The sequence below is a fragment of the Sminthopsis crassicaudata genome, chromosome 1, assembly GCF_048593235.1.
Source record: "Sminthopsis crassicaudata isolate SCR6 chromosome 1, ASM4859323v1, whole genome shotgun sequence".
In the NCBI taxonomy this organism is placed as follows: Eukaryota; Metazoa; Chordata; class Mammalia; order Dasyuromorphia; family Dasyuridae; genus Sminthopsis; species Sminthopsis crassicaudata.
In genome coordinates, this window is record NC_133617.1 from 352,378,451 (window position 1) to 352,392,063 (window position 13,613).

The 13,613-nt window shown below is 32.4% G+C and overlaps 1 protein-coding gene across 1 annotated transcript in view; it reads left to right on the forward strand.

The window, feature by feature from the left end:
- Nucleotides 1-13,613, forward strand: part of GALNT1 (polypeptide N-acetylgalactosaminyltransferase 1) — a 149,978-nt gene that overhangs the window by 113,585 nt on the left and 22,780 nt on the right. Inside the window, 4 exon segments of the mRNA XM_074279217.1 lie at nucleotides 5,746-5,863; nucleotides 12,989-12,998; nucleotides 13,001-13,051; nucleotides 13,054-13,167. Of these exon segments, the coding sequence (XP_074135318.1) occupies nucleotides 5,746-5,863; nucleotides 12,989-12,998; nucleotides 13,001-13,051; nucleotides 13,054-13,167 (293 nt within the window).

Below are 13,613 nucleotides of genomic sequence, written 5' to 3' on the forward strand. Positions count from 1 at the left end.
TTATTCCTAAATATCTTTCTCTCTTCTATTTGAAATTTTTACTTATTTTTTACACTGCCTAAAATTTGCCAATTAGAAATGAGTTAAGTTAATTAACATTATCTTTTAGAAATGAATATATAATTTTAGAAATTTTAAATAAGTTAGCCATTATCATCTTGGTGTTAATGTTAAAAATAATCAGCATATTGGCAAAAAATTTACAAAGAATAAATAAGAAGTCCATATTTTTCCAGTGATGATCTCTTTAACATGTTTTGTTTTGTTTTTAATGTATAGATGTTCGGGCTTTATAAACTAAATTTTTAGATGTTAAAACTGTTAGACACATTCTGTCCTATTTATTCACTCTCATATACCCATAGATAAGTACTGTATTGGAAGGTTTAATCAGTAAAATATTATGGCAGACAATAAAAAAACCAGGAAAAGATGGGGGAAGGGAAGCAGTGGGAAAGTACTAAGGACATATTTTAATTATTTTTGCAATTAACAACTCATTTCTCTTCTTCCTGGATCGTAAATTCCCTAATTTCTAGATTCCATCCAGTGCTATTAGTACTGTGATTTAACTACATTATAGGTTAATTTAGCTCTTTTTCAGTTTTCCAGTAGTATTTGTCAAACCCCAGATTCTTTCCCCGGTTATTTGCTTCTTTGGGTTATGTACCTAATCTGTCTACCTGATTAACCCCTTTCTTCCTACACCCTCTGTTTTTAACCAATATCAAATTGTTTTAATGATCACTAATTTTTTAATAATTTAGTTTCTTGTACTGACACGTTATCTTCACACTTTTTTTCATAATTACTTTTGAGATTTTTGACCTTTTGTTTCTGCCATAAGAATTTAATTATTTTTTCTACCTTTATAAAAAGAAATAATTCTTTGGTAATTTGACCAATATACTGCCAAATAAATTAATTTAGGTGGTATCATCATTTTTTTATATTAATTTAGCGTATCCATGAACAATAATATTTCTCAAGTTAATTAGGTTGGCTTTTTCTCCAAAGAGTTGGGTTCTTCTATTTCTTGGATTTGCTTTGGTTTGGGTAGAATTCCAAATATTTTTTATTTTTAGTTATGTTGAGTGGAATTTCTTTATTTCTTGTTACTAGGTTTTGCTGGTAATGTACCAAAATGATGATATTTGATAGTTGTGTGTGGGAGGGTTGTTTGTTTATATATATATATATATATATATATATATATATATATATATATATATATATATATATATATATATATATATATATATATATATATATATATATATATATATATATATATATATATTCTGTAGTAGTATCCATTTTAACTAAATTATCATACTAAACTAGGAAGACCTTTTCTTCCCTTTCTCCCCTCCCCTTTTAAAATAGTTTTACTAATTGCAGTCCCTGGAGCCTAATTTGAGTCTTTATTCCTCAGCATTTTTCATTGCCTTATTTCTAGCCTTAATAATTTAGTAAGCTTTGTTTCAGTCAAACTGAGACCTCCTGTTAAAGATCTTAGCTCCCGGTGCATCCAGGCCCATCTCTAGTCATCCTGAACTTGCCACCAGACCCAGATGGCTCTGGAGGAAAAAATGAGGCTGCTGATTTTGCACAGCCCTCCCTCATTTGAATCCAATTCACTTGCATGTGGTGGCATCACTTCCCTGATGTCATGGTTTTCTTTGAGAATGAAAGACAAATAGCAGCAGTCTTTTTCCTCCAGTATCTTGAAATAGGGAGATGAGTCTATTGAAAAAGCCTGAAATTGGGATTTGATGCCTTATTTTTAGGTCTCCAGCTCTAATCAATTAATTACTTTTACTGTTTCAGATATTACATTAGGTAGGATTCCAATATTTTTCCATTTTCTTGTTTATTTCAAGAAATAATTTTTTTTTTTTTTTTCAGCTCGACAGGACAACTGGTGATAGGGAGCATAGATGAAGAGGTGTCCAAATTCAGCAAATCTAACTATATCTTAAATTTCAAGAGATTTACATAAACAAAAAATTGACTTTTTCCCTCTTAAGTCACTGAATTATTTCTGTTATGATAGATATTTTACTCATTCCCAACTAGGCCTTCATATCTGGTTCTCCTTTTTGATCCTGAGTGGTTGATTCTTCATATATAGCCAGCTTGATCTCTTCATTAAAAGCTGACATTTATATAGTATTTTAAAGGTTAGTTCTTGACAATCTAGTTAAAAGTTTTTAATTCTCATACAATGGCTGCCAACTAACCTAAAATAATTTTCTGATGACTTAGAGTTTGAAATCTCCCCACAGAGTATTTCTTAGTGTGTCTGATCAAGTCTTTGAAAACTAATTTTAAACTTCTAGCCCTTCTTAGGAGTATGATTCTTCTCTTGCAGTCATGGTTTTTTTGGGTTTTTTTCCCCTTCCCTTCAAAAGGAATGAATGACATTTAGTAAAGTTTATATAGCATTGAAACATTTTCCTTTTCATGGGGATCCTTAAAATATGCTCCCCCAAATGTCAGTATTTCCCATGTAATTATCTTTTCCTCAATAGAATTCATATCTTCATTTTATTCTGATTTTAGTTATCTTTAAAAGATAAATACTAAAAATGTTCCTTTTAAAAATCAGTTGCTTTTAAAATATGTTGTAAGACTTTTATTTTTCTTTTGATATCCCAAGATTACTTGTCATGAATTTTAGTGGAGGAATAGTAGGCCTTCAAGGAGAGAATAGAGGAGGAAAACAACAGAGGGAAAAACTTCAAGATATTTGAAAAGCCAGAAAGGAAAATCATGTAAGTCATGCAAATCAGGATATCTAGTATGAAAGAGATGAGGAAATAGAAATCAGGGACTTTCTTTAGGGGAAAGGGATAATTATTTTAGAGGCAATCAGAACCACACTTGATTGACTTTATCTTCCCTGAGAATTTAATACTTCCTGGGAATGGAGTCATTTTGGGATCAAAACAGAGTAATTTTGATCCTAAGTATATTTTTCAACTAAATTACCAAACCAGGGAACTACCCAAGATATTGCCAAATATTGTGCATCCACTTTTGACCTAGTTGTACTTACCTTTGCTTATTCATAGCAAAAAATAAAATAAAATAAAAAATAACAAGGAAAATAGTTAAAGTGAAAGCATAATTTTCCAACTATATGGCATAAGTTGCCATCTTCAAAGGATTCCTTCAGTTAAGTACTAGGATACTAGTTCAAGGTAAAATAACTGTCAGTATCTTATTATTTCTGTACCCCAGGAAAGCAGTGAATTGCCTATAAGAGATTGATTTTGAATTTTTGTTGTTGTTTTTTTAAAGAAATGAATTTCAGCTAAAGGTCATAAGCATGGTCCTCTTTCCAAGTGAGTTCTTCAGGTTAGTCCCAGCCCTCCACAAGCATCTGATAGATATCCAGAGCTGCATTTAGTACCATTTTGCCAGGTGCAGTGATAACCATCTAGGAAGGAATCACGTTGCCTGGTTTCTCCCCCATTGGCTGACAATAGAGCTTTAAATTTTCTGTCAGTTATACTCTTGCCATACATCATTTTTTAATTTTTTTTGTTTGTGCAAAATCTTTTTCATTTTATGTAATCAAAAATCATCCACTTTATCTTCTATGAACTCTCTCGTTTGGTCAGGAACCCTTCCCATATCTACAGCTAAAATCAGGAAAAAAAAAAAAACTTAGGAAACTAAGAACAAAATTTTATAGCAAATTCTCTGATTATAGCCTAATTTCTCAGAGAACTGAGTCATATTTACGAGATTAAGAGCCATTCTACAATTGAGCAAGGAATATAAACAGTTTTCAGAGGAAGAAAAATGGAAGCTATTAGCAATCATGTGGGGAAATTCTTTACATTATTAAAAATTAGAAAAATGTAATTTAAAACACCTCTGAGGAATTATCTTTTCAGATTGACTAACATGACAGAAAAGGAAAATATTGGAGAGGATTGTGAAAATAGGTACAATAATGCATTGTTGATGGAATTGTGAATTTTTGCAACCATTCTAAAGAATGATTTGAAATTATACCCCCAAAACTATAAAACCTTGCATACTCTTTCACCTGGTAATATCACTGCTAGGTCTATATCCCAAAGAGACCAAAGAATTCATACATACAAAAATTTTATATTAGCTCTTTTTGTGATGACAAACAATTGGAAATTGAAGAGATACCTATCGTTTGGAGAGTAGCTAAACAAATTGTGTGCAAAGTGCTATATTTCTCTCTATATATTTTTTTTTCCTGGAGAATGACTAATGTGGAAATATGTTTGTATATATATTCATATTTATAATAGGCTTTCTTATATAAAGATTATAATTCTTGCTTTCTCAACTGATGGGGTAAGTATGGAGGAAGAAAAAGAATTTGGAACTGAAAATTAAAATAAAAATATATTTAAAAAACAAATCAGCTTGAATATTAACAATGAAAAAAATAAAATTTCCTTTTAAAAATAACTTTTTATTTAATGAATAAAGAATAATATCATTAAAAACAGTCACACACAAAAATAGCTTTGATAACTTGTCCACATACTTCAATGTAAACAGATTCAATTTGGTATGTGGGAACTTTGACATAGGTATTAGATCTTTAGTCTTGATGCAGGTCAGTAGCGGATAATATCTAGATAGTGGGAGTAGTTATATTGAAATATCATATTGGTCTTGACAGTTTCTCCATCTTTAGATTAAAGTGGGTTGATCTATGTAAGAAGTTTTTCCTAAGGTCCCTTCTAAATCTAAATTGTATGACCTTGTAGATGCAGATATTGTTCATTTCCTTAAAATGCTTCATTTGGCAGATGGCATTTTTTTTTAATTTTAATTTTTAAAATTATTATTATTATTGTTTTGCTGAAGCAATTGGGGTTAAGTGACTTGCCCAGGGTCACACAGCTAGTAAGTGTTAAGTGTCTGAGACCAGATTTGAACTCAGGTCCTCCTGACTTCAGGGCTGGTGCTCTATCCACTGCAGCACCTAGATGCCCCATTGGCAGATGGTATTAACAAGAATTAAACTTAAAAAATCATTATGTAGAAAAATACTTAAGACTTTTTATAACAAGTATTTCAATTTGAATAAAACTTTCATTTCTTCTTATCTTCACTGATCTTGTCATCATTTCTGTTCTTATATTCTTCCTATAATATGTCTTCGTTATTAACCCTTGAAGCTAAAAGGCAACATTTTTTGAAGCTAAAGATGATGCATTATGGAAGTCTTACTAAGCTGCATTTAAAATTCAGTTGTATAGAAGATCCATTGAATCTTTCTTCATTTTTGTGCCCTTGTAAGAATATATATTTCTCACAAAGGCCAATTGGAGTAGTAGGGTATTCTCAAAAGTATTGTGGTGGAAATTGCATTAGAATTGAGTTAGGAATTCTACTTGCAGTTCTTGTTAACAAGGTGACCATAGACAAGTTTTAGAGCTTCAGTTTCTTCATCCATGTAATTCTTACTCTACAGAATAGATGCCAAGATGAGGTGAGATTATGTTTTGTATGTAAAACATTTTGAAAACTTTAAGGCACTAAATATCAGTTGCTGTTAATATTGATCCAACTAAGGTTTTATAAGAATCTAATATGGGCATAAAAATGCAAATATATTTGGACCACTTAATAATTGGCATTTAATTATAATTTTAAAGTCAAATATACTTAAATTTACAAGCTTGCAGATTTAAATTCAAAATCTTTATCTTAAAGTTTAAAAATGTGATTAATTTTCAGGACACCTACAATGGCAGGAGGCCTTTTTTCAATAGACAGACATTACTTTCAAGAAATTGGGACATACGATGCTGGAATGGATATTTGGGGAGGAGAAAATCTAGAAATTTCCTTTAGGGTAAGTCATCTCTTTGTCAGTTTTGGTCTTCAAACTTGGAGTAAATGGATAGTTGATTTTAATAACCAGGTAACTGCAAATCCAGGAAAACAAATGTATTATTATTATTATTATTTTCTCTTGAAACAATCAGTTAAGATACTTTAATTAATAGAAGCTACTTATTTTTTCAAAACCTTTAGAAATGTTTAACCATAAAAGTTATTCCTTTAAGTAAAATATTTGTACTAAGAAAATATATTTATTCTTTGGGAATACTATCACAAAAAATTTTTAATATAAATATTTGCCATGATTACATCCCTTTATGAAATGTTTGATATTGTTAAAGGTTAATACATATTTCCATTCTAAATTCTTTTAGACATAATTTTGCTCTTGTAAATTATCATTTTAGTTATAAAATACACATAAGACAAATAAGATTTTAATATAAATTCTAAATATAGGTAGATGTAAAAGTTGTTTAAAATTTCCTATTCATAATAGGAATTTTGTTTCATATATTCATAAAAAATTTGTTTTCATGCTGGATTGAATACAGAATAGAGTGTAGATTTTAGAACCTCATCAGCATGACCACTTTTTCCACCAGGTCAGATTGCCATTCACCTATGCCTTCTAGTTCTTTGTGATGTTTGTCCATGTGCATCCTCCCCTAGGGACTCCAGAAAAGGCTAACTACAGTGCCAGGGGTACTTTTAATCTTTTATCATTTTGTAGGTAACAATACATCTCCAAAACAATCTTTTAGTCCTCACATTTGTTATATGATCAGTTCCTGTTATTTTTTTATAGTCATATGTTCAATTCAACGAACATTTATTTAGCACCTACAAATGTCTTTTATGCAGTGTAGTTCAATGCAGGGAGTGCCTTATTTGAAACCAGAAAAACCTCTGTTCATATCCCAGCTCTGCTAACTACTTTGTGACATTAAGCAATTCATTCAGCCTTTCTGGTTTTCACTTTCCCCATCTGTGAAATGCAGTAGTAGAATTAGATGACATTATCTTCATTAGTATATGCTGCAACTTAAACTTATCATGTAATTCCATTGCTATTGGGTTATTTACAGTATTGATTCCTTGGAGATGGTAGTGTCTCCTTCATAGCCATCACTTAGAAAATAGTAGAGCTGAAAAGGTTTACATCAGAAAGCATCGAGATAGTGGGATCAAAAACACTATACAGTTTACAAAATGCCTGGTTTTGTGTTTTTTTGGGTTTTGTGGGTTTTTTGTTTTGTTTTGTTTTTAAGTTCATTACTTATCCATTGTACCTGTTCATGATATAGGTATTTGACAAGTAACATACAGGGGAACCTATAGAAATATATGTCATATTTTGGATATTTATCTTTCTGTTACTTGGATTTTTCATTGTAGATTATAAGCAGTTGTGGATTTCATTGATAATACTTTGTAGTATTCTTTAGCTTGATGCAATCAGTAAAATGTCATATTGTGGATTTTAAAATATGCATGTTTCATTTATTTTAATCAGCCAGAATCTACCTTCTCAAAACAAAATTTCCACATTGGCTGAATCCAAAAAAAATTTCTTACTCTACTTTCTGAATCCTTCACACTTTTTTTATGAGAAGGGTAGAATGTTTTGTCATTAATACAGTGGAGTCATCGTTGTTCAATATACTGATGAAAGATTATATACCATGATCTGTTCATTCATTCCACAATTTATGTACATCCCTTCACATTCCCATTCTTGACCATATCAAAGTACTATAAATATTTTGTGTAAAGGTAAAGAGTTTTTTTTGCTTAGGACTAATCCCTCTCTTAATTTATTCTTCCTACTTTCTTTCCTGTTTCTCTGTTAAGTAAATTTTCTTTCTTTACTTAAATTTACTTTTCTTTACTTTTTCCTTTTGATCAATTCAGATGAAAGTGACCTTTCACTTGAGGTCCTTGACCTTTCTATAGCCTTTGTTGATTACTTTTTCTTCTCTCTAGGTTTTTAGGACACCATTCTTTTCTAGCTTTTATTCTGACTATCTGACCACTCTTGGCCTTCTGCTACATTCTCCTCCAGATCACACTTTCTATCCAAAGGTGTCCTGCAGGGTTCTATCCTCTGCCTTGTTTATCCTCCCTCTATATTACTTCATGTGCTAATGATTCTGGTGACTTTCAAATCTATCCATTCTGCTTTCTCTGTTGACCTCTAATCTCTGATCTCCAGGTGTCTTTCAGACATCTCAAATTGGATGTCTAGAACAGAACTCATTATATTTCTCCCAAACCCTTCCCTGTTCCTATCCTCTCTTCATTGTAGAGGGAAACACCACCATCTTCACAGTTCCTCAGGCTTGAAACCTAGAAGGCTTCCTGAATTCTTCACTGTATCTCACTCTCCATATCCAAACTGTTAACATAGGCTGTTGATTTCATCTTTGCGATATCTCCTGAATACGACTCCTTCTCTTCCCCGACACTGCCACTGTTCTGGTGCAGTTTCTTATTACCTCATGCCTGGATTATTGGGATAGCTTGATGGAATGTCCTCCCATTCAGTCACCAAATCAATTTTCCTAAAACATAGGTCTGATCATGTCATTTCCCTAATCAGCAAACTCCAGTGGCTTCCTCTTACCTCTAGGAGCACATGCAAAATGCTTTGTTTGGCATTCAAAGCCATTTCTTACCTATCATTGACACATAACCAGTGATACTGGCCTTTTGGCTATTCCATAAGTAAAACATTTCATCATTGGGCATTCTTTCTGACTGTCCATGCCTAGAACCTCTCCCTAACTTCCTTTAAGTCACAACAAAAATCCCACCTTCTACAGGAAGCCTTCCCCAGCTCTTCTTGATTCCAGTGCCTTGCTCCAATCAATCCTTTCCTATTTGTCCTGTATTTAGCTTGCTTTTTTCATTTGTTTGCACATTTGTATTATATTTTAAACTCTTTGAAGTCAGGGCTTGTCATTTGTCTCTTTCATATTCCCATAACTTAGCACAGTGCCTGGCACATAGTAGGTGATTAATAAATATATTTGATTGTTATTGATTCTTCCTTATTTAGTCTGTTCCATTGGTCTACATGTTTATTTTTAAACCAAAACCTAATGACTTTGATAACTGTTGCTTTGTGATATAGTTGGAGGTCTGGACTTGCCCTTTCCCCTTCATCTTTTTTTTCATTATTTGTCTTTATATTCCAGATCTTTTGTTTTTTCCCAGTGAATTTGTTTAAATTATTTATCATTAGAACCATGAACACTTAATCTCCTATTTTTAAGTTGCTCTTTGTTTCTTTAAGTAATTCTTTGTAATTTATTCTATATAATTATTTTGCATATGCTTTAGTACTGGCATAGTTGTAAACCAACTATTTCCTTCCAAAATCTTATCTCTTCTGTTGTTAGCAGATATATCACTTATGTCCCTAATAAAAGCTTCAGTGTATCTGGCTTGAGAAATCATGAGAGGGTCTCTGTCATGTCTTAGAAACATGCCCAAGGAAGACAGCATCTTTTTCTCTGTCGTTATGAGAAGAGCAAATAATTGCCTCAATATCCTTCAACATGAATTAGTGTGACTATTCATCTCTTCTTCTTCTTCTGACATATAATCTATTCATAACTAAAAAGAAACCAGTTACACACATTTGGGGAAATCTAGACATAGGTTATATTTTGAGCATTTTTAATTTTTTGGAGTTCTCCGGATTAAGGTAGCAAGACAGAAAAAGAAGTGACCTTCTTAAGATTAGGCCTCCTTAAAATCATGCAGTTTCTTTGAGTCTAGAGGTGATGGATTTTTTTGGTTTGATTTGTTTTGATTTTTGGTGGGAATAAGGAAAGAAGTGTATAGAGAAGGGATCTGAGTCATTGGTTTTACTTTCTTTTCAGATTTCATATATTCTCCTGTCCAGCCAAACTAGCTTACTTGTCATCCTCTGTGCATAACATTCCATTGCTCATCTTGTCCCTTTTTGTAGTTTATGATTCTTGTCTGGAATGTCCTCCTTTTTCACTTTATTTCTTAAAAATCCCTTAACTCCCTTTTGCACCTGATCCAGTTCATTGCATATAGGAAATACTTAATAAATCCTTGTTGGGATTGAATTAGATTAGTCTGTATTTTTCTCTTCTTTGTAATCTGCTTTGTATGTTACATAATCCTTGAATGTCTTCAAAATTGGATTGCCTCTTGTCCCTGCTTCTTTTGTTTTGCCTCAGTCTTGCTCCAGTTTCATTTTCTTAGTGTCATTGTCCTATACTAATGTGCCAGTGTCACTGGTTGTGAGAATAGTGCCCATTACCCAGCACCACTTTCTTCCTTTATGCTTTGAAAGTAAACTTGTATGAAATGAACATTGTCCTGTCTTCAACATGGTAAGTGTAATGTTCTTCTTTAAAATATAATGTTCTCTGGGAGCAAATTTCTTGGGGAGTTTCTGGGAGCAGCCTTAGTTTCAGTTCAGTTCAATAATCACCTCAAATGCAGCCAGGAGTTAAAGTCCAGATCCTTTATTGTCTCCTTCAAAATAGCCTGGTTAGCTTTCTTAGAGACCTGTCTCTCTCCTTGGTTCCAAGAGCTCTTGCTGCTAGTCCTTTGTCTCTTCCAGCTTCAGCCTCTCATCCTCCCAATGTCTCCAGCCAGCACAAAGGTGGAAGTGGGAATGAATATGACTCTGCCTCCGAGAGAGTGGGCTTGTGAGTCTGGCCGTAAGAGCTTCTTGCTTATATGCTGTGCACTGAGCATACTCCAATCATTACATCACTAGGAAACCATTATTTGTTGTAGGATTAAATCAGTGCTAAATTAGCTTTAATCATTGTCTCCTCAATTCCACTCAGTACCTTGTTTCAAGTTCTGGCCCATAACATCTCCTTGTAGGATCAGATCAATCATACTGAACCATGCTAAATTAGATAACTATTGTCTCTATCAATTCCATTGTCTTAGTACCTTGTAAGAATCATAACAAGCAAGGATGTAAAATGTTTGCCAGCTGAGGGGATTTCCAGGTTATTTTAGCTTTATTTTGGTGGTTCTTTTGCATCAATAGACTTGCAAAATCTCTCAATTGTGACTTTATCTGGATGGCTCAGTAGAAGACCTGAATTCAGATCTAGATTCACACACTTAATAGTTTTGTGACCCTTGGCAAAAAAAACCGTTGTTTGCCTTGATCTCCTCATCTGTAAACCAGGAATAATTAATAATAATAATAATAATAATAATAATAATAATAATAATAATAGCACCTACCTCACTACCTCACTTGTTGTGAGAATCAAATGAGATAATTAAGTACCAAGTGCTTAGCACAGTGCATGACACATAATAAGTCCTACATAGGTGGTAGCTGCTATTTAGTCTTGATACCACATCTTAACTTTAGCCTCCAATTTTTTTTGTTGATTTTTGCCTTGATTCTAACTAAGTAAAAATGAGATGTGACTTTTGTATCTAGAATAATTTTTTCCTGTATTTGAAAATACCTTTAATTTCACTTTTTTTTTGCAAGGTTGTTTCTTGCTTATATTTAAAATATGCACATTTGATGCTTGAATAGTCTGTGAGTCTTTAACCTCTTACATTTCTATATACTGCATTTTTTTTCAACATTTTCCTACATTATCAACTATTCTTCCATCTTCACATGACTAGCAAGATAAATGTTGTCCTGGTTTTGAGATACCTTGTCATAGTCATGCATAGTTTTTCATTCTCATTATTCACGACTAAGATGATTAAGGACCTTCATAAAATTATTTTATCTTGGTGCCTTTGGACACATGAGATGAACTTCTTTTTTCAACTCTCTTAAGTTATAATAGATTAAAACCACATTCAGATTTTGGGACACTTTGTATCTTGAAGTGCTCTGTTGATATAGGCAGCTTGTGGAGAATTTAGTAGAATATTAAGTTAAACATCAGGAAAAGTTGAGTTCAAATTCTGTGCCCATAGTGGGGTGACTCCAGATTAGTTATTTAACCTCAACTTCCTTTTGTGCATCTGTAAAATCTGTAATAATAATGGGATCAAATTCTGTGCAAACCTTAGTATACTGTATAAACATTAGCTATTGGTATTGCCATATCATCATGGTCTTCATCCTCTTTCTCTTCCTCCTTTTCTTTTCCTATTTTCTTCTTCTATTTTCTCAGCCCACACTGATATCTACTTATAGATTGTTGGAAGATCTCTCCTTGTTATTACTAAATGCTAGTACTAATTAAATTCTTATATACAGTCTATATAAATAACTTATTTCCTTTGTTTCTGCTACTGTTACTGTACCATCAGAAAAGGACTGACTAGGACCAAGGACCAATTTGTGGTCTTTTTTATTTTGTGGGTTGCCATACCAGAAAACTCTGCCATGCTGGAAAAGATAGCTGCTTCTCAGTTATAAGGTTCCATCAGAGGCTGGGCTCACACATGAAATCATCCAGTTTGGAATTTTTTTTAAATGTAAATGTGATATTCATATTTTCAAAGACAATAAACCTCTAAAGAATATTGATTTAAAAATATTTTAATTATGTATTAACTGGAAATTTTTATTTAAAGAAAATAGAAACTGAAGGAGCCAAAAGACTGAGCTAATTTGATTAAATTGAGAAATAGCATAAAATGGATGTGATGATTGTAACTCATAGCTTCTTTTGTCTGTTTTGAATGAAAAAATTAACTTTTTAGAGAAAAAAACAAAAGGCAATCATAGATAACCTTATGAATATTGATAATATTTTGATTTTTGTGGTTATTTCCCTTTTCTGGATATTAACAAGACAATCTCTGACATTAAATTTGGGGTGATTTGATGATCAATCTCAGGTTGACCTATTTCCTATTTAATTAGAACGAAAAGATAGGAAGCTTCTAAAGAAGCATGAATGATGATAATAAAAAAGGCAAAATTTTGTTGCATATCTTAATATTGTAGAAGTATACAAGGAAGATAAAAAGATTCTATAATTTCTAGTGTGTATGGTTCCACATTAAAACAAAAAACTAAGATTTACCTAAAAGGAAAATTGTCAGATTATCAGGTAATTGTTTTGCTTCCCTCCTCTTCCCTCCCGCACCCTCCTCCCAGTTATTCAGACGCTGTCTTTTTATGTGCTTTTTCCTCCAGATTTGGCAGTGTGGGGCACTTTAGAAATTGTGACCTGCTCACATGTTGGCCATGTGTTTCGAAAGCTACACCTTACACATTTCCTGGAGGCACTGGGCAGATCATCAATAAAAATAACCGACGACTGGCAGAAGTTTGGATGGATGAATTCAAGAATTTCTTCTATATCATTTCCCCAGGTTAGTTGTATTTTGAATTTTGAATACCACAGTCACATCACCTTACGTGTAATATGAGATCTAGTGAAGGTAGAAATTGCATCTTATATTTCTTTAAAATGTCTCTTAAAACTAAACAGAACAATTAAGCTCTTGGTTACTATCATGGATTGAATATATATTTGAAACTTAAAAATAAAAGGAAATTGCTGGAATTTCCACATTCACATTAATGCTCCAGAAAACACAAGAACATTCTTTTATGATATAATAGGCTTTCCTGAGTCCTTGAGTATGCCATATACCTCTTTTTTCCTTAGAATTGTAACTATGCACTTGAATATGATGGTGATTTCCATATAAAATGATGTAATAAAATGTTAAAAATATACAACATTTAAAAATTCCTTCTTAGTATCTTTATGGAAAACACTATCCCCTTGATGGACTTGACTTTGGCATTTTCT